At 49.9% G+C, this 21591-nt stretch overlaps 2 protein-coding genes across 2 annotated transcripts in view; both read left to right on the forward strand.

Annotated features, from left to right (window-relative positions):
- LOC140075952 (uncharacterized) overlaps positions 1-21591 on the forward strand; it is a 364396-nt gene that overhangs the window by 33488 nt on the left and 309317 nt on the right. The gene's annotated exons all lie outside the window — the stretch shown is intronic.
- The window catches only part of LOC140075536 (uncharacterized), a 53583-nt gene that overhangs the window by 9684 nt on the left and 22308 nt on the right, over positions 1-21591 (forward strand). The window contains exons 2-3 of the mRNA XM_072121616.1: positions 9871-10642; positions 11641-11971. Of these exons, the coding sequence (XP_071977717.1) occupies positions 9871-10642; positions 11641-11971 (1103 nt within the window). The remainder of the gene's footprint in view (positions 1-9870; positions 10643-11640; positions 11972-21591) is intronic.

The following is a 21591-nucleotide window of genomic DNA, read 5'->3' on the forward strand; positions in this document are numbered from 1 at the left end:
GCTGATGACGTGGTCCCTGCTCTCCGCTAAGCCCGACACTTCTCTGAAAAGGTTTCCCTGCCCGATGTCTGTTCTGGGGAAGCCTAGGAGATGCAGTGACCATATATGGACAGATGGTGATCTGACCTGATGACGTGGTCCCTGCTCTCTCAGCTAAGCCCGACACTTCTCTGAAAAGGATTCCCTGCCCGATGTCTGTTCTGGGGAAGCCTAGGAGATGCAGTGACCATATATGGACTGACACTGATCTGAAGCTGATGACGTGGTCCCTGCTCTCCGCTAAGCCCGACACTTCTCTGAAAAGGTTTCCCTGCCCGATGTCTGTTCTGGGGAAGCCTAGGAGATGCAGTGACCATATATGGACAGATACTGATCTGACCTGATGACGTGGTCCCTGCTCTCTCAGCTAAGCCCGACACTTCTCTGAAAAGGATTCCCTGCCCGATGTCTGTTCTGGGGAAGCCTAGGAGATGCAGTGACCATATATGGACAGATGCTGATCTGACCTGATGACGTGCTCCCTGCTCTCTCCGGCTAAGCCCGACACTTCTCTGAAAAGGATTCCCTCCCGATGTCTGCTCTGGGGAACCCTAGGAGATGCAGTAACCATATATGGACAGATGGTGATCTGACCTGATGACGTGGTCCCTGCTCTCCGCTAAGCCCGACACTTCTCTGAAAAGGATTCCCTGCCCGATGTCTGCTCTGGGGAACCCTAGGAGATGCAGTGACCATATATGGACAGATGCTGACCTGACCTGATGACGTGGTCCCTGCTCTCTGCTAAGCCGACACTTCTCTGAAAAGGATTCCCTCCCGATGTCTGTAGAAGCCATTCTGTACTGTGAGTTCAGGCTTTCAAAGTATTCACTATGCGGACACAGCGCCGGGACACAGCGGGACCTGGGGGGAGAATCCGTGACAAGCTCATAGCTGCCCGTGACGTGGGGCAGAGGTAAGAAAAACGGGAAAGTCCCGTCAAAATCAGGACGGTTGGGAGCTATGAAATGGGTGTAAGATGTTATCCAATGATGTGGCTGTATTGTAAGCTGGAGTGTGATTGGAGAGGAGCTATCACCTGACCAGGGGGAGTATAAAACCCCTGTGCAGGGGAGCACAGGTCTGTAGAGTCTGCCAGCAGTCCTGACCACATGGACTGAGTGAAGAGAGAGACAGGACACCTTCAGTACTGACACTTAAGACATACCTCCCAAACGTCCCGTTTTTGACGTGACAGTCCCGTTTTTTGGGCTCTGTACCCACGTCACGGACGGTTGGGAGAATGTCACAGCCCCCCCCCCCCCCCTCTCCCCCGCTTTGTACCGCCTCCTCCTGGCCCCGTAGATAAGAGCTGCAGAGCAGCAGAAGCATCGGAGCCAGGAGGAAGCTCCGCCCCCGGCTTCCCCCGCCCCCTCCGCGAGTCAAGTCGGAGCCCGGGAGAAGACTGAATGACTGGAACCAGGAGAGGTAAGAACCTGAGGGGACAGGGTACCACAGGAAGAGGGGGGCAGGAGGAGGAAACAGGACAGGGAGAGCTGGAGGACACAGGTGAAGGCTGCTGGGGGACAGTGAAGGTAGTACTTGGGGACAGGAGGAGGCTACTGGGGGACAGGAGGAGGCTACTGGGGGACAGTGAAGGCTGCTGGGGGACAGGAGGAGGCTACTGGGGGACAGGAGGAGGCTGCTGGGGGACAGTGAAGGCTGCTGGGGGACAGGAGGAGGCTACTGGGGGACAGTGAAGGCTACTGGGGGACAGGAGGAGGCTACTGGGGGACAGTGAAGGCTACTGGGGGACAGGAGGAGGCTACTGGGGGACAGTGAAGGCTACTGGGGGACAGGAGGAGGCTACTGGGGGACAGGAGGAGGCTACTGGGGGACAGTGAAGGCTACTGGGGGACAGGAGGAGGCTACTGGGGGACAGGAGGAGGCTGCTTGGGGACAGTGAAGGCTGCTGGGGGACAGGAGGAGGCTACTGGGGGACAGGAGGAGGCTACTGGGGGACAGTGAAGGCTACTGGGGGACAGGAGGAGGCTACTGGGGGACAGGAGGAGGCTACTGGGGGACAGTGAAGGCTACTGGGGGACAGGAGGAGGCTACTGGGGGACAGGAGGAGGCTGCTGGGGGACAGGAGGAGGCTACTGGGGGACAGTGAAGGCTGCTGGGGGACAGGAGGAGGCTACTGGTGGACAGTGAAGGCTGCTGGGGGACAGGAGGAGGCTACTGGGGGACAGGAGGAGGTTGCTGGGGACAGGAGGAGGCTACTGGGGGACAGTGAAGGCTGCTGGGGACAGGAGGAGGCTACTGGGGGACAGTGAAGGCTGCTGGGGACAGGAGGAGCCTACTGGGGGACAGAAGGAGGCTACTGGGGGACAGAAGGAGGCTACTGGGGGACAGTGAAGGTAGTACTGGGGGACAGGAGGAGGCTACTGCGGGACAGTGAAGGCTGCTGGGGGACAGGAGGAGGCTACTGGGGGACAGGGGGAGGCTACTGGGGGACAGGGGGAGGCTACTGGGGGACATTGAAGGTAGTACTGGGGGACAGGAGGAGGCTACTGCGGGACAGTGAAGGCTGCTGGGGGACAGGGGGAGGCTACTGGGGGACAGGAGGAGGCTACTGGGGGACAGTGAAGGCTACTGGGGGACAGGAGGAGGCTACTGGGGGACAGTGAAGGCTGCTGGGGGACAGGAGGAGGTTACTGGGGGACAGTGAAGGCTGCTGGGGGACAGGGGGAGGCTACTGGGGGACAGGAGGAGGCTACTGGGGGACAGTGAAGGCTGCTGGGGGACAGGAGGAGGCTACTGGGGGACAGTGAAGGCTGCTGGGGGACAGGAGGAGGCTGCTGGGGGACAGGAGGAGGCTGCTGGGGGACAGGAGGAGGCTGCTGGGGGACAGGAGGAGGCTACTGGGGGACAGTGAAGGTAGTACTGGGGGACAGGAGGAGGCTGCTGGGGGACAGGAGGAGGCTACTGGGGGACAGGAGGAGGCTACTGGGGGACAGTGAAGGTAGTACTGGGGGACAGGAGGAGGCTACTGCGGGACAGTGAAGGCTGCTGGGGGACAGGAGGAGGCTACTGGGGGACAGGAGGAGGCTACTGGGGGACAGGAGGAGGCTACTGGGGGACAGTGAAGGTAGTACTGGGGGACAGGAGGAGGCTACTGCGGGACAGTGAAGGCTGCTGGGGGACAGGAGGAGGCTACTGGGGGACAGGAGGAGGCTACTGGGGGACAGGAGGAGGCTACTGGGGGACAGTGAAGGCTGCTGGGGGACAGGAGGAGGCTACTGGGGGACAGTGAAGGCTGCTGGGGGACAGGAGGAGGCTGCTGGGGGACAGTAGGCTGCTGGGGGACAGGAGGAGGCTACTGGGGGACAGGAGGAGGCTACTGGGGGACAGTGAAGGTAGTACTGGGGGACAGGAGGAGGCTGCTGGGGGACAGTGAAGGCTGCTGGGGGACAGGAGGAGGCTGCTGGGGGACAGTGAAGGCTGCTGGGGGACAGGAGGAGGCTACTGGGGGACAGTGAAGGCTGCTGGGGGACAGGAGGAGGCTGCTGGGGGACAGGAGGAGGTTGCTGGGGGACAGGAGGAGGCTACTGGGGGACAGTAGGCTGCTGGGGGACAGGAAGCGGCTAGTGGGGGACAGGAGGCGGCTAATGGGGGGAGAAGTGAAGGCTGCTGGGGGACAGGAGGAGGCTACTGGGGGACAGGAGGCTGCTGGGGGACAGGAGCCGGCTAGTGGGGGACAGGAGGAGGCTGCTGGGGGACAGGTGAAGGCTGCTGGGGGACACCGGAGGAGGCTGCTGGAGGAGGATGGAGGAAAGGAGACTACAGGAGGAGGATGGAGGAAAGGAGACTACAGGAGGAGGATGGAGGAAAGGAGACTACAGGAGGAGGATGGAGGAAAGGAGACTACAGGAGGAGGATAGAGGAAAGGAGACTACAGGAGGAGGATGGAGGAAAGGAGGAGGCTAGAGGACAGTGGGCTACAGGAGGAGGATACAGGAGGAGGATACAGGAGGAGGATGGTGGGCAGGAGGAGGCTAGAGGACAGTGGGCTACAGGAGGAGGATGGAGGACAGGAGGATACAGGAGGAGGATACAGGAGGAGGATACAGGAGGAGGATACAGGAGGAGGATGGAGGGCAGGAGGAGGCTAGAGGACAGTGGGCTACAGGAGGAGGATGGAGGACAGGAGGATACAGGAGGAGGATACAGGAGGAGGATACAGGAGGAGGATACAGGAGGAGGATGGAGGACAGGCGGATACATGAAGGGTGCCCCCGACTGCATAAGGAGGGTGCCCTCTGACTGGGGGTGTCCTAGTGTTGCAATTTATTACATGGGACATTTGCACTTTAAATAGGGATGGTATTTGCTTCCTCTCTCCTCCCTGCTGCTGCTGCTCAGTCCCTCCCATAGCTGAGCCTTTATAGGGCAGGCACTGGGCCTGCACTTCCTCTTGCCCGCGCCATCTTCAGGCTGTCCCTCCCTCCCTCCCTCCCATAGCTGAGCCTTTATAGGGCAGGCACTGGGCCTGCACTTCCTCTTGCCCGCGCCATCTTCAAGCTGTCCCTCCCTCCCTCCCATAGCTGAGCCTTTATAGGGCAGGCACTGGGCCTGCACTTCCTCTTGCCCGCGCCATCTTCAGGCTGTCCCTCCCTCCCTCCCTCCCATAGCCTTTATAGGGCGGGCACTGGGCCTGCACTTCCTCTTGCCCGCGCCATCTTCAAGCTGTCCCTCCCTCCCTCCCATAGCTGAGCCTTTATAGGGCAGGCACTGGGCCTGCACTTCCTCTTGCCCGCGCCATCTTCAAGCTGTCCCTCCCTCCCTCCCTACTGTTACTTGGTTTTTGTGTTTTGATGTTTTCGGTTTTCAGTGATCATCTCAAGTCACAGCTGACGGAAAATGAGAATTGATGTGGATTTTGCCCGGAAGTCGAAGTGCTAATTCGGGAGTCCGGTTGAGCAAACCGCTTCGGGCAGCGATGGTTTACAAAGAGACGGACGGAGATTGTGGGTAATTTTGAGTATTAAAGTAATAATGGTTTTCGGTGCTCATCTCAAGTCACAGCTGGCGGAAAAGAGAATTGATGTGGATTTTTTCGGAAGTCGAAGTGGTGGTTCGGGAGTCCGGATGAACAAACCACTTCGGCAGCGATGGTTTCCAAAGAAACGAACAGAGATTGCGGCTGATTTTGAGAATATTAAAATAATAATAATTGTGTTTATCAGCAATAAATAGCTGTGACCTTTTCTGCCCAACAGGAGCCTCGTGTCATCATTTCTTAGTTATGTTTAGTTATAAATGGTTTATGGGGTTAATGTTACGGGTAGGATTATGTATCTTTACTAAAGTGCCTTAATGTGTAGTTACATGGGTGATGTTTACTACCTCCCAGTCTAAGGAGGAGGAGGATGGAGGATATTGGAGAAGGATGGAGGACAGGAGGCCACAGAATGAGGAGGATAGAGAAATTTAAAGAGGGGTTTTATATGTTGCAGAGTTGCATTAGGTGTAATTATACGGGTCCACGGGGGGGGGCATTGTTCTATGTGGGGACCATCAAGGTCAATATTATACTATGTGGGTGTGGCAATGGGCGTGGTTTAGAAAAAGGGGGAGGGGCTTTTTGTCCCTCTTTCTCTCGCCCAAAAGTTGGGAGGTATGCTTAAGAGGTAAGGTAAGGACAGGTAAGTTGCGGGACGGGCCGCACATATCGGAGCACAGGTGCACCCGCGATCCGCAACATGGATCGCGGGGGCCCCTGTGACAACTGCATGTACATCTCTATAATTCCAGCCACCTCGGCGCTCATTCACACAGGTCACCTTTCTGTAAGAAGATTAGATGACAGGAGAGCGCTGCAAGACAACTTTATTTAAGAGATGCAGTGATAGTGAAGGATTGTTCGCCAACCAGCCGACACAAAGAGCCGGCTCTTGTTCATGAACGACATGAGCCGGCTCACTAAACCCTGCCCCTGAATGACTCACCACGCCCCCTTTAACCCGATAAAATCGTGTTAAAAGTGGTGTGACGTGGGGTGACTGACTGGCCTGCGGCTCCCTATTATACATGTAATAGGGAGCCGTTTAGGAGACAAAATGACCGGCTCTTCTTAGTTAGCTGAGCCTAATGAGCCAGATCACTAAGAAGAGCCGGAATTCCCATCACTATGCAGTAGTGCTCAACCTTTTCCCCATTCAGTAGTTATTTTTAGTTCTGTGGTATCTGTATGTATGTAGGTATGTATGTATGTATGTATATGTAGGTATGTAAGTAAGTATGTATGTATATGTATGTATGTAGGTATGTAAGTATATATATATGTATGTATGTATATGTATGTATGTAGGTATGTAAGTATGTATATATGTATGTATGTAGGTATGTAAGTATGTATGTATATGTATGTATATGTAGGTATGTAAGTATGTATATATGTATGTATGTAGGTATGTAAGTATGTATGTATATGTATGTATATGTAGGTATGTAAGTATGTATATATGTATGTATGTAGGTATGTAAGTATGTATGTATATGTATGTATGTAGGTATGTAAGTATATATATATGTATGTATGTATATGTATGTATGTAGGTATGTAAGTATGTATATATGTATGTATGTAGGTATGTAAGTATGTATGTATATGTATGTATATGTAGGTATGTAAGTATGTATATATGTATGTATGTAGGTATGTAAGTATGTATGTATATGTATATGTAGGTATGTAAGTATGTATATATGTATGTATGTAGGTATGTAAGTATGTATATATGTATGTATGTAGGTATGTAAGTATGTATGTATATGTATGTATATGTAGGTATGTAAGTATGTATGTATATGTATGTATATGTAGGTATGTAAGTATGTATGTATATGTATGTATATGTAGGTATGTAAGTATGTATGTATATGTATGTATGTAAGTATGTATGTATATGTATGTAAGTATGTATGTATATGTATGTAAGTATGTATGTATGTATATGTAGGTATGTAAGTATGTATGTATATGTATGTATATGTAGGTATGTAAGTATGTATATATGTATGTATGTAGGTATGTAAGTATGTATGTATATGTATGTATATGTAGGTATGTAAGTATGTATATATGTATGTATGTAGGTATGTAAGTATGTATGAATATGTATGTATATGTAGGTATGTATGTATGTATATATGTATGTATATATGTATGTATGTAGGTATGTAAGTATGTATGTATATGTAGGTATGTAAGTATGTATATATGTATGTATGTAGGTATGTAAGTATGTATATATGTATGTATATGTAGGTATGTAAGTATGTATATATGTATGTATGTAGGTATGTAAGTATGTATATATGTATGTATATGTAGGTATGTAAGTATGTATATATGTATGTATGTAGGTATGTAAGTATGTATATATGTATGTTTGCCTTTGCCCATCTTCCCTGGTCTTGTTATATAATGTCTCCTGTATTCCTTAATAGTTCTTAGTGGCCAAACATTTGTTGGTGCCATTTGGGCTAATACTGCACTGGAAATATCCGGAGTCTCCGACCTGGTGAATCCAGGGGATGGCTGCACTGACATACAGTCCTACCTGTGTCTGTTCATACTATAGCTAGTGCGCAGGCATAGGGTAGGAACATCCTGCACCTTCTCCGTATACCACTGTAGACACAGGCAGACACCTGTAGTCATTGCCGGATGAAGGGTGGTGGGGGCCCCTATGATACGGCCCTGCCCTAGTCCACCCCTCTCAGCAATACTTCCCACACGCATTGATCTGGAGAAGGTGACGGTGCGTCTCCGAAACGCGTCATCAATAAAGCAACAATAGTTATGAAGTGTGGACTCCTTTCCTGAAGGGTTCCCATCCAGCTCGCGCCATTCCTGTCACCCCTCCCTGGTCTCCCCAACTCCTAACCACCGAGTGCCGTCTACACGCGGTATCTGACTGTTGGGCAGGATATTTAATGAAAGGCTTGAGCCAAGCATTTTATAAGGTGATCCCCCAACCTAATAGGGATAAATTGGGGTCTCCAACGTCTTAAGTACTTTAGGGGAGCGCAATCTCGCTTTTGTATTTCCTAATATTAGATCACTTCCCCAAGCGACGAGCCCCTTTCACACTCCTTCCAATCTCACTTGGTGTGTCGGGGGTGTAAGAGGGGAAATAATTCGCAATTCCCGGCTGTACAGTAGGAATTGCGATTATTTCTGGCCTTGTGCGCCAGAAAACTGCCAAAAACTAGCGAGCATAAATGAGGAGCTGGCTGTGAGAAAGAGGGGGCATGGGGTTACAGGCTGGGTGTAAGAAAGGGGACGTGAACTAACAATAAGAAGAGGATATCGGGGTGCAGCTCTACATCAAATCCCCAAACTCCGAGGATTCCTGCTGCCTTTATAGAGGTTCTGGGCACTTGGCTCCCGCCAGCTCCTTCTGGACCTGGACTTAGGCTGCGGACAGTACTGGAGCCTGAGGAGGTGAGTAAGCACAAGACAACAGGTACTGAACTCCTACGGTCCGTTATTCCATCACTTACACTATCAGTTCCATTGACATGATTGTCCTTCTGCTTGTGTTTACCAATACGTTCTTAATTGAACATTCATTTGTCTAATGTATAAAGGTCGTGCCCATTTCGCCTTAGGTTACCGCTAACTCTATGGTTAACAGCTTGCTTACTGCTCCTATACAGAATATGCAGGGCCACTGCAGAAGCCCAAGCCCTGCACTTTCCACAAGCTCTGTCCCTTCCTACTTGCCAGCCCTGTGCTAAACCCATAGGCCACAACTGGGCACCGGTCCCCAACTTGGATAAATGTACAGTACAGTAAACAACTAAGCAAATTCAGACAAACCAGGTGAAAAACATGGTGGTGACAAGTATCTTAACCGGTTCACACTCAGCGTCCGATATATATCGGACCCTGAGTGCAGTGACTTAGCGCTCAGCGTCTGATATATCGGACACAGAGCCGCTGCCGGTTCAGCTCAAAATCTGAGCCGAATCGGCATCGGAAAACACGGGGTGCCGGCACCCCAGTGTAACACCCGCGCTCGGAGCTCGACCGCGGCATCCAACATGCCTCTGGGGTTTTTTTTAGGGGGCGCCAATCGTTGCTGTGGCATTACTGGGGTCCGATCTGGACCCCAGTGTTGCCTGCAAGAACTGCCAGTAAGATGGCGTCAGTGACGTGTGCAAGTGCATAGACTGACACTGCTAATACTCTGCAATACATCAGTATTGAAGGATATTATCATGAACACGCAATCAGATGAATGCTTGACCCGTCATCTAAGATGGGAATAGCTCATCAACTCCTGCGCCCTCTCCTAACCTCCACCCAACCCCAAGACATTCTATAACCTCATGGGTCGAGGATAGGTTAACCGCTAAGATACAAGCAGCCACGTGCACCACTAGAATCTAGATCTCAAGAAAGAGCAATTCTCATTATGTTTCCTGTTTTCTTTGACTGCCATCCAGAACATCTAATGGACGAGGATGACTTGAGGAGACACATGAGTCCTGATGTTATGGAGCGGCGCCATACACAAACCTTTCCCAATAGATCTGTGTATCAAGTCTCTAAAGTCTGGTTGTCTTTCCCAATTGGATTCACCCCAGTCTGCCGGAATCTTTAGGCAATCTGCTGTATCTTTAGGCAATGAGCACAAGGCCAAACTTCAGCAGCTGCCAACACTATAATAAAATGAACAAACATCTGGCCCCAGAAGGTTCCATCATTCTAGAATGTTCTGTAAGACATCGGTGCTTATGCAGGAATTACAAAAAAAGTTGTCACCATCAAAGGATGAAACTTTGCTGTTGTTGATTTGATTCCCCTTTTCCCAGAATATACGGAACTGAAAACATTCTTGTACTTTGTCACGTCATCATGTGAAAATGAAAGCGGCTCCTCCTCTGCACAACATAAAACGAAGCAGGACAAAAAAACCCTCCGCAGAATGGACAATACTCTCAATGGTGCAAAACTGAGAATGAAGAAAAGAGAGGTCAAGGAAGTCAAAGAACCGAGTGCCCTTCATCCATGTCCACTGAGTGAGGATCAGAGAAGACAGGCGGAGGAAGCCAAAGAGCAGACCCTACAACTCTTATCTGATGCTCTAAAGAAGAAGAAAAGTCTCCTGGTGGAAGATCCCGAGGAGTTTAAAGCCACGATGAAGGACCATGAGCTCACATGTATCACCACCGATCTGGTGAAGGAGATGATCCACGAATTAGAGAAGGTGACGTGTGCAAAAAATACAAACCCTGAGGATGATGAGACGGCCAATGCCTATGTGTACCCCGGCTCTGGGGACAGAACCATCTATCTGTGTGCCCCATTTTGGAAAATGGATCTTACATCGAAATCCCAACAAAAGAAAATGATCCATGAGGTTTCCCATTTCCTGGGATACGGTCATACGCTGGAGGAGAACAGTGACCGAGTCCGGGAGTCTCCGCAGTCCATGTTATGTCCCCTGACCTCTTATTCAGTGGCTTCAGCCATTATATTGGACATGAATCATGGTGGATCCTATAGAGATGGTTCCTATTCCTGCTGTGGAGAGACCTCCCGGGACACCGTGTGTGAGGAATCCTGCATGGCGTACAGACTGAGGTGGGTATCTATGGAAGAATTATTCCATGTTTTTTAATAAATAATAAATTGGGAAGAAGCAATAGGTTGGGGCAGCACAGTGGCTCAGTGGTTAGCACTACAGCCTTGCAGTACGGTAGCTCAGTGGTTAGCACTACAGCCTTGCAGCACTTGGGTCCTGGGTTCAAGTCCCAGGGACAACATCTGCAAAGAGTTTGTATGTTCTCTCTGTGTTTGCGTGGGTTTCCTCCGGGTCCTCCAGTTTCCTCCCACACTACAAAACATACTATTAGGTTGATTGTGAGCCCCATTGGGGACAGGGACTGATTTGGAAAGCTCTGTGCAGCGCTGTGTAACCCATGTGCGCTATATACATAAAGTAATTATTATTATTAGGTTCCAAAAATATAGGTTCATATCTGGACAAGCAATCCTTGCAGATAAACAGTAAAATGCCTTTTCTATAGAACTACCGGTATATCCATTTGTTTAATATTTCGTCATGTTGCCATGGATGGAATAAAGTTGTGTGTCACAGCAGGGTAGAATAATAGCCGTACAACTGTGGTAAAAAAAAAATACTAATATTAATGTAGTGGTTTACAAACTGAGCAGCCGAAAGTGGAAGGTACTCATGGAAAGAAGTAGAAGGGACAGAAATTGGAGGGTCTGGCTGACACCTGAAGATAAACACTGCAAGTGTCGGGCTTAGGCCCACCAGAGAAAATCAATCTGGGGGCCCACTCTTCAGTATCCCCCTGGAAATATACTCTAGCAGCCTCCAAATTGTGTTGTTTTCTGATGGACCTCTGGGGTTCAGTATTGGGTTGAGCCAGGGCCCAGCGGAGGATCCTCCGAGTCTCTGGTGGGCCAGTCCAACACTGAACACTGTAGACAGTCATAGGACAGGTTCTCGGCAGGGCAGGCTTTGATTTTTAACCTCACATCTGCTTCTTATACATAAAACAGAATTAAAGCGCAAATAAATGAAATACCGTAAATTCTCCTTTATTTTCCAGGTTGAGGTTCGTTATTCATCGTATGTGGAGACTCATTTCCCCTGTGCAGAGCGATCCTGTTACATCTTGTGAAGATGGCGATATCTCTGAGGAAGACGCTGGACCAGAGAGCTATTATTATTCTGGGAAAGAGACCGATACCTCTGGTGAGGAGACAGACTCTGCCTTTGAAGATCTTTGTGCTTCTGATGAAGAAATAGTCACTGCTCTGAGGCCGACACATTCTTCTACGTTGGGGAATGAAGACAAAGATCTGTTAGAAACACAAATAAACAATTCGTTGAAAATGGAGACCAATCAGTTGAAGATCAACAGAAACACCAAATCCGATGTGACACTGGAAGATGGGATGACAATACAGGAAGATACGGGGACTACACGGGAAGATACGGTGACTACACTGGGAGATTCGGTGACTACACTGGAAGAAACGGGGACTACAGTGGAAGATACGGTGACTACACTGGAAGATACGGGGACTACACTGGGAGATTCGGTGACTACACTGGAAGATACGGGGACTACACTCGGAGATTCGGTGACTACACTCGGAGATTCGGTGACTACACTGGAATATTCGGTGAATACACTGGAAGAAACGGGGACTACACTGGAAGATTCGGTGACTACACTGGAAGATTCGGTGACTACACTGGAAGATACGGGGACTACACTGGAAGATTCGGTGACTACACTGGAAGATACGGTGACTACACTGGAAGATACGGTGACTACACTGGGAGATAAGGGGACTGCACTGGAAGATACGGTGACTACACTGGGAGATTCGGTGACTACACTGGAATATTCGGTGACTACACTGGAATATTCGGTGACTACACTGGAATATTCGGTGACTACATTGGGAGATACGGTGACTACACTGGAATATTCGGTGACTACACTGGAAGAAACGGGGACTACACTGGGTGATACGGTGACTACACTGGGAGATACGGTGACTACACTGGAAGATACGGTGACTACACTGGGAGATAAGGGGACTGCACTGGAAGATACGGTGACTACACTGGGAGATTCGGTGACTACACTGGAATATTCGGTGACTACACTGGAATATTCGGTGACTACACTGGAATATTCGGTGACTACATTGGGAGATACGGTGACTACACTGGAATATTCGGTGACTACACTGGAAGAAACGGGGACTACACTGGGTGATACGGTGACTACACTGGAAGATACTGGGACTAAACTGGAAGATTCGGTGACTACACTGGAAGATACGGGGACTACACTCGGAGATTCGGTGACTACACTCGGAGATTCGGTGACTACACTGGAATATTCGGTGAATACACTGGAAGAAACGGTGACTACACTGGGAGATTCGGTGACTACACGGGAAGATACGGTGACTACACTGGAAGATACGGTGACTACACTGGGAGATACGGTGACTACACTGGAAGATACGGGGACTACACTGGAAGATTCGGTGACTACACTGGAAGATACGGTGACTACACTGGGAGATTCAGTGACTACACTGGAAGATACGGTGACTACACTGGGAGATTCGGTGACTACACGGGAAGATACGGTGACTACACGGGAAGATACGGTGACTACACTGGGAGATAAGAGGACTGCACTAGAAGATACGGTGTCTACACTAGAAGATACGGTGTCTACACTGGAAGATACGGTGACTACACTGGGAGATTCGGTGACTACACTGGAATATTCGGTGACTACACTGGAAGATACGGTGACTACACTGGAAGATACGGTGACTACACTGGAAGATACTGGGACTAAACTGGAAGATTCGGTGACTACACTGGAAGATACGGGGACTACACTGGGAGATTCGGTGACTACACTGGAAGATACGGGGACTACACTCGGAGATTCGGTGACTACACTGGAACATTCGGTGAATACACTGGAAGAAACGGTGACTACACTGGGAGATTCGGTGACTACACGGGAAGATACGGTGACTACACGGGAAGATACGGTGACTACACTGGAAGATACGGTGACTACACTGGGAGATACGGTGACTACACTGGAAGATACGGGGACTACACTAGAAGATTCGGTGACTACACTGGAAGATACGGTGACTACACGGGAAGATACGGTGACTACACGGGAAGATACGGTGACTACACGGGAAGATACGGTGACTACACTGGGAGATAAGAGGACTGCACTAGAAGATACGGTGTCTACACTGGAAGATACGGTGACTACACTGGGAGATTCGGTGACTACACTGGAATATTCGGTGACTACACTGGAAGAAACGGGGACTACACTGGGAGATACGGTGACTACACTGGAAGATACGGGGACTAAACTGGAAGATTCGGTGACTACACTGGAAGATACGGTGACTACACTGGGAGATTCGGTGACTACACTGGGAGATACGGGGACTACACTGGAAGATACGGTGACTACACGGGAAGATACGGTGACTACACTGGGAGATAAGGGGACTACACTGGAAGATTCGGTGACTACACTGGGAGATAAGGGGACTGCACTGGAAGATACGGTGACTACACTGGAAGATACGGGGACTACACTGGGAGATTCGGTGACTACACTGGAATATTCGGTGACTACACGGGAAGATACAGGGACTACACTGGAAGAAACGGGGACTACACTGGGAAATACGGTGACTACACTGGAAGATACGGTGACTACACTGGAAGATACGGTGACTACACGGGAAGATACAGGGACTACACTGGAAGAAACGGGGACTACACTGGGAGATACGGTGACTACACTGGAAGATACGGGGACTAAACTGGAAGATTCGGTGACTACACTGGAAGATACGGTGACTACACTGGGAGATTCGGTGACTACACGGGAAGATACGGTGACTACATGGGAAGATACGGTGACTACACGGGAAGATACGGTGACTACACTGGGAGATTCGGTGACTACACTGGAAGATACGGTGACTACACGGGAAGATACGGGGACTACACTCAGAGATTCGGTGACTACACTCGGAGATTCGGTGACTACACTCGGAGATTCGGTGACTACACTGGAATATTCGGTGACTACACTGGAAGAAACGGGGACTACACTGGGAGATACGTTGACTATACTGGAAGATACGGGGACTACACTGGAAGATTCGGTGACTACACTGGAAGATACGGTGACTACACTGGGAGATTCGGTGACTACACTGGAAGATACGGTGACTACACTGGAAGATACGGTGACTACACGGGAAGATTTGGTGACTACACTGGAAGATACGGGGACTACACTCGGAGATTCGGTGACTACACTGGAAGATACGGTGATTACACTCGGAGATTCGGTGACTACACTGGAAGATACGGTGACTACACTCGGAGATTCGGTGACTACACTGGAAGATATGGCGACTACACTAAAATATACGGTGACTACACTGGAAGATACGGGGACTACACTGGAAGATACAGGGACTACACTGGAAGATACGGTGACTACACTCAGAGATTCGGTGACTACACTGGAAGATACGGTGACTACACTGGAAGATACGGTGACTACACACGGAGATACGGTGACTACACGGGAAGATACGGTGACTACACGGGAAGATACGGTGACTACACGGGAAGATACGGTGACTACACTGGGAGATAAGGGGACTACACTGGAAGATACAGGGAATACACTGGGAGATTCGGTGACTACACTGGAATATTCGGTGACTACACTGGAAGAAACGGGGACTACACTGGGAGATACGGTGACTACACTGGAAGATACGGTGACTACACTGGGAGATTCGGTGACTACACTGGAAGATTCGGTGACTACACTGGAAGATACGGTGACTACACTGGGAGATTCGGTGACTACACGGGAAGATAGGGTGACTACACGGGAAGATACGGGGACTACACTGGGAGATACGGGGACTACACTGGAAGATACGGTGACTACACTGGAAGATACGGGGACTACACTGGAAGATACGGTGACTACACTGGAAGATACAGGGACTACACTGGAAGATACGGGGACTACACTGGGAGATACGGGGACTACACTGGAAGATACGGTGACTACACTGGATGATACGGTGACTACACTGGAAGATACGGTGACTACACTTGGAGATACGGTGACTACACTTGAAGATACGGTGACTACACTGGAAGACACGGTGACTACACTGGAAGACACGGTGACTACACTGGGAGATACAGGGACTACACTGGAAGACACGGTGACTACACTGAAAGATACGGTGACTACACTGGAAGATACAGGGACTACACTGGAAGATACGGTGACTACACTGGGAGTTTCGGTGACTACACGGGAAGATACGGTGACTACAATCGGAGATTCGGTGACTACACTGGGAGATACGGGGACTACAATGGGAGATACGGGGACTACACTGGGAGATACGGGGACTACACTGGAAGATACGGTGACTACACGGGAAGATTCGGTGACAACACTGGAAGATACGGGGACTACACTTGGAGATACGGGGACTACACTGGAAGATACAGGGACTACACTGGAAGATACGGGGACTACACTGGAAGATACGGGGACTACCCTGGGAGATACGGGGACTACACTGGAAGATACGGTGACTACACTGGAAGATACGGGGACTACACTGGAAGATACGGTCACTACACTGGAAGATACAGGGACTACACTGGAAGATACGGGGACTACACTGGGAGATACGGGGACTACACTGGAAGATACGGTGACTACACTGGATGATACGGTGACTACACTGGAAGATACTGTGACTACACTGGAAGATACGGTGACTACACTGGAAGATACGGTGACTACACTGGAAGATTCAGTGACTACACTGGAAGATACAGGGACTACACTGGAAGATACGGGGACTACACTGGAAGATACGGTGACTACACTGGAAGATACAGGGACTACACTGGAAGATACGGGGACTACACTGGGAGATACGGGGACTACACTGGAAGATACGGTGACTACACTGGATGATACAATGACTACACTGGAAGATACTGTGACTACACTGGAAGATACGGTGACTACACTGGAAGATTCGGTGACTACACTGGGAGATACGGTGACTACACGGGAAGATACGGGGACTACACTGGAAGAAACGGGGACTACACTGGGAGATACGGTGACTACACTGGAAGATACGGGGACTAAACTGGAAGATTCGGTGACTACACTCGAAGATACGGTGACTACACTGGGAGATTCGGTGACTACACTGGGAGATACGGGGACTACACTGGAAGATACGGTGACTACACGGGAAGATACGGTGACTACACTGGGAGATAAGGGGACTACACTGGAAGATTCGGTGACTACACTGGGAGATAAGGGGACTGCACTGGAAGATACGGTGACTACACTGGAAGATACGGGGACTACACTGGAAGATTCGGTGACTACACTGGAATATTCGGTGACTACACGGGAAGATACGGGGACTACACTGGAAGAAACGGGGACTACACTGGGAAATACGGTGACTACACTGGAAGATACGGTGACTACACTGGAAGATACGGTGACTACACGGGAAGATACGGGGACTACACTGGAAGAAACGGGGACTACACTGGGAGATACGGTGACTACACTGGAAGATACGGGGACTAAACTGGAAGATTCGGTGACTACACTGGAAGATACGGTGACTACACTGGGAGATTCGGTGACTACACGGGAAGATACGGTGACTACACGGGAAGATACGGTGACTACACGGGAAGATACGGTGACTACACTGGAAGATTCGGTGACTACACGGGAAGATTCGGTGACTACACTGGAAGATACGGGGACTACACTCAGAGATTCGGTGACTACACTCGGAGATTCGGTGACTACACTCGGAGATTCGGTGACTACACTGGAATATTCGGTGACTACACTGGAAGAAACGGGGACTACACTGGGAGATACGGTGACTATACTGGAAGATACGGGGACTACACTGGAAGATTCGGTGACTACACTGGAAGATACGGTGACTACACTGGGAGATTCGGTGACTACACTGGAAGATACGGTGACTACACTGGAAGATACGGTGACTACATGGGAAGATACGGTGACTACACGGGAAGATTTGGTGACTACACTGGAAGATACGGGGACTACACTCGGAGATTCGGTGACTACACTGGAAGATACGGTGACTACACTCGGAGATTCGGTGACTACACTGGAAGATACGGTGACTACACTCGGAGATTTGGTGACTACACTGGAAGATATGGCGACTACACTAAAATATACGGTGACTACACTGGAAGATACGGGGACTACACTGGAAGATACAGGGACTACACTGGAAGATACGGTGACTACACTCAGAGATTCGGTGACTACACTGGAAGATACGGTGACTACACTGGAAGATACGGTGACTACACTGGGAGTTTCGGTGACTAAACGGGAAGATACGGTGACTACAATCGGAGATTCGGTGACTACACTGGGAGATACGGGGACTACAATGGGAGATACGGGGACTACAATGGGAGATACGGGGACTACACTGGGAGATACGGTGACTACACGGGAAGATACGGTGACTACACTGGAAGATACGGTGACTACACTGGAAGATACGGTGACTACACTGGGAGATACGGTGACTACACTGGAAGACACGGTGACTACACTGGGAGATACAGGGACTACACTGGAAGACACGGTGACTACACTGGAAGATACGGTGACTACACTTGGAGATACGGTGACTACACTGGAAGATACGGTGACTACACTGGAAGATACGGGGACTACACTGGAAGACACGGTGACTACACTGGAAGACACGGTGACTACACTGGGAGATACAGGGACTACACTGGAAGACACGGTGACTACACTGAAAGATACGGTGACTACACTGGAAGATACAGGGACTACACTGGAAGATACGGTGACTACACTGGGAGTTTCGGTGACGACATGGGAAGATACGGTGACTACAATCGGAGATTCGGTGACTACACTGGGAGATACGGGGACTACAATGGGAGATACGGGGACTACAATGGGAGATACGGGGACTACACTGGGAGATACGGGGACTACACTGGAAGATACGGTGACTACACGGGAAGATTCGGTGACAACACTGGAAGATACGGGGACTACACTTGGAGATACGGGGACTACACTGGAAGATACAGGGACTACACTGGAAGATACGGGGACTACACTGGAAGATACGGGGACTACACTGGGAGATACGGGGACTACACTGGAAGATACGGTGACTACACTGGAAGATACGGGGACTACACTGGAAGATACGGTGACTACACTGGAAGATACAGGGACTACACTGGAAGATACGGGGACTACACTGGGAGATACGGGGACTACACTGGAAGATACGGTGACTACACTGGATGATACGGTGACTACACTGGAAGATACTGTGACTACACTGGAAGATACGGTGACTACACTGGAAGATACGGTGACTACACTGGAAGATTCGGTGACTACACTGGAAGATACGGGGACTACACTGGAAGATACGGGGACTACACTGGAAGATACGGTGACTACACTGGAAGATACAGGGACTACACTGGAAGATACGGGGACTACACTGGGAGATACGGGGACTACACTGGAAGATACGGTGACTACACTGGATGATACGGTGACTACACTGGAAGATACTGTGACTACACTGGAAGATACGGTGACTACACTGGAAGATTCGGTGACTACACTGGGAGATACGGTGACTACACGGGAAGATACGGGGACTACACTGGGAGATACGGTGACTACACTGGAAGATACGGGGACTAAACTGGAAGATTCGGTGACTACACTGGAAGATACGGTGACTACACTGGGAGATTCGGTGACTACACTGGGAGATACGGGGACTACACTGGAAGATACGGTGACTACACGGGAAGATACGGTGACTACACTGGGAGATAAGGGGACTACACTGGAAGATTCGGTGACTACACTGGGAGATAAGGGGACTGCACTGGAAGATACGGTGACTACACTGGAAGATACGGGGACTACACTGGAAGATTCGGTGACTACACTGGAAGATACGGTGACTACACGGGAAGATACGGGGACTACACTGGAAGAAACGGGGACTACACTGGGAAATACGGTGACTACACTAGAAGATACGGTGACTACACTGGAAGATACGGTGACTACACGGGAAGATACGGGGACTACACTGGAAGAAACGGGGACTACACTGGGAGATACGGTGACTACACTGGAAGATACGGGGACTAAACTGGAAGATTCGGTGACTACACTGGAAGATACGGTGACTACACTGGGAGATTCGGTGACTACACGGGAAGATACGGTGACTACACGGGAAGATACGGTGACTACACGGGAAGATACGGTGACTACACTGGAAGATTTGGTGACTACACTGGAAGATTCGGTGACTACACTGGAAGATACGGGGACTACACTCAGAGATTCGGTGACTACACTCGGAGATTCGGTGACTACACTCGGAGATTCGGTAACTACACTGGAATATTCGGTGACTACACTGGAAGAAACAGGGACTACACTGGGAGATACGGTGACTATACTGGAAGATACGGGGACTACACTGGAAGATTCGGTGACTACACTGGAAGATACGGTGACTACACTGGGAGATTCGGTGACTACACTGGAAGATACGGTGACTACACTGGAAGATACGGTGACTACATGGGAAGATACGGTGACTACACGGGAAGATTTGGTGACTACACTGGAAGATACGGGGACTACACTCGGAGATTCGGTGACTACACTGGAAGATACGGTGACTACACTCGGAGTTTCGGTGACTACACTGGAAGATACGGTTACTACACTCGGAGATTCGGTGACTACACTGGAAGATATGGCGACTACACTAAAATATACGGTGACTACACTGGAAGATACGGGGACTACACTGGAAGATACAGGGACTACACTGGAAGATACGGTGACTACACTCAGAGATTCGGTGACTACACTGGAAGATACGGTGACTACACTGGAAGATACGGTGACTACACACGGAGATACGGTGACTACACGGGAAGATACGGTGACTACACGGGAAGATACGGTGACTACACGGGAAGATACGGTGACTACACGGGAAGATACGGTGACTACACGGGAAGATACGGTGACTACACTGGGAGATAAGGGGACTACACTGGAAGATACAGGGAATACACTGGGAGATTCGGTGACTACACTGGAATATTCGGTGACTACACTGGAAGAAACGGGGACTACACTGGGAGATACGGTGACTACACTGGAAGATACGGTGACTACACTGGGAGATTCGGTGACTACACTGGAAGATTCGGTGACTAAACTGGAAGATACGGTGACTACACTGGGAGATTCGGTGACTACACGGGAAGATACGGTGACTACACGGGAAGATACGGTGACTACACGAGAAGATTCGGTGACTACACTGGAAGATACGGTGACTACACTCGGAGATTCGGTGACTACACTGGAAGATACGGTGACTACACTCGGAGATACGGTGACTACACTGGAAGATACAGGGGCTACACTGGAAGATACGGTGACTACACTGGGAGATTCGGTGACTACACTGGAAGATACAGGGACTACACTGGAAGATACAGGGACTACACTGGATGATACAGTGACTACACTGGAAGATTCGGTGACTACACTGGGAGATACGGTGACTACACTGGAAGATACAGGGACTACACTGGAAGATACAGGGACTACACTGGAAGATACGGTGACTACACTGGAAGATACAGGGACTACACGGGAAGATACGGTGACTACACTGGAAGATACGGCGACTACACTGGAAGATACAGGGACTACACGGGAAGATACGGTGACTACACTGGAAGATACGGTGACTACACTGGAAGATACAGGGAC

The sequence above is a fragment of the Engystomops pustulosus genome, chromosome 8 (assembly GCF_040894005.1).
Source record: "Engystomops pustulosus chromosome 8, aEngPut4.maternal, whole genome shotgun sequence".
Taxonomy (NCBI): Eukaryota; Metazoa; Chordata; class Amphibia; order Anura; family Leptodactylidae; genus Engystomops; species Engystomops pustulosus.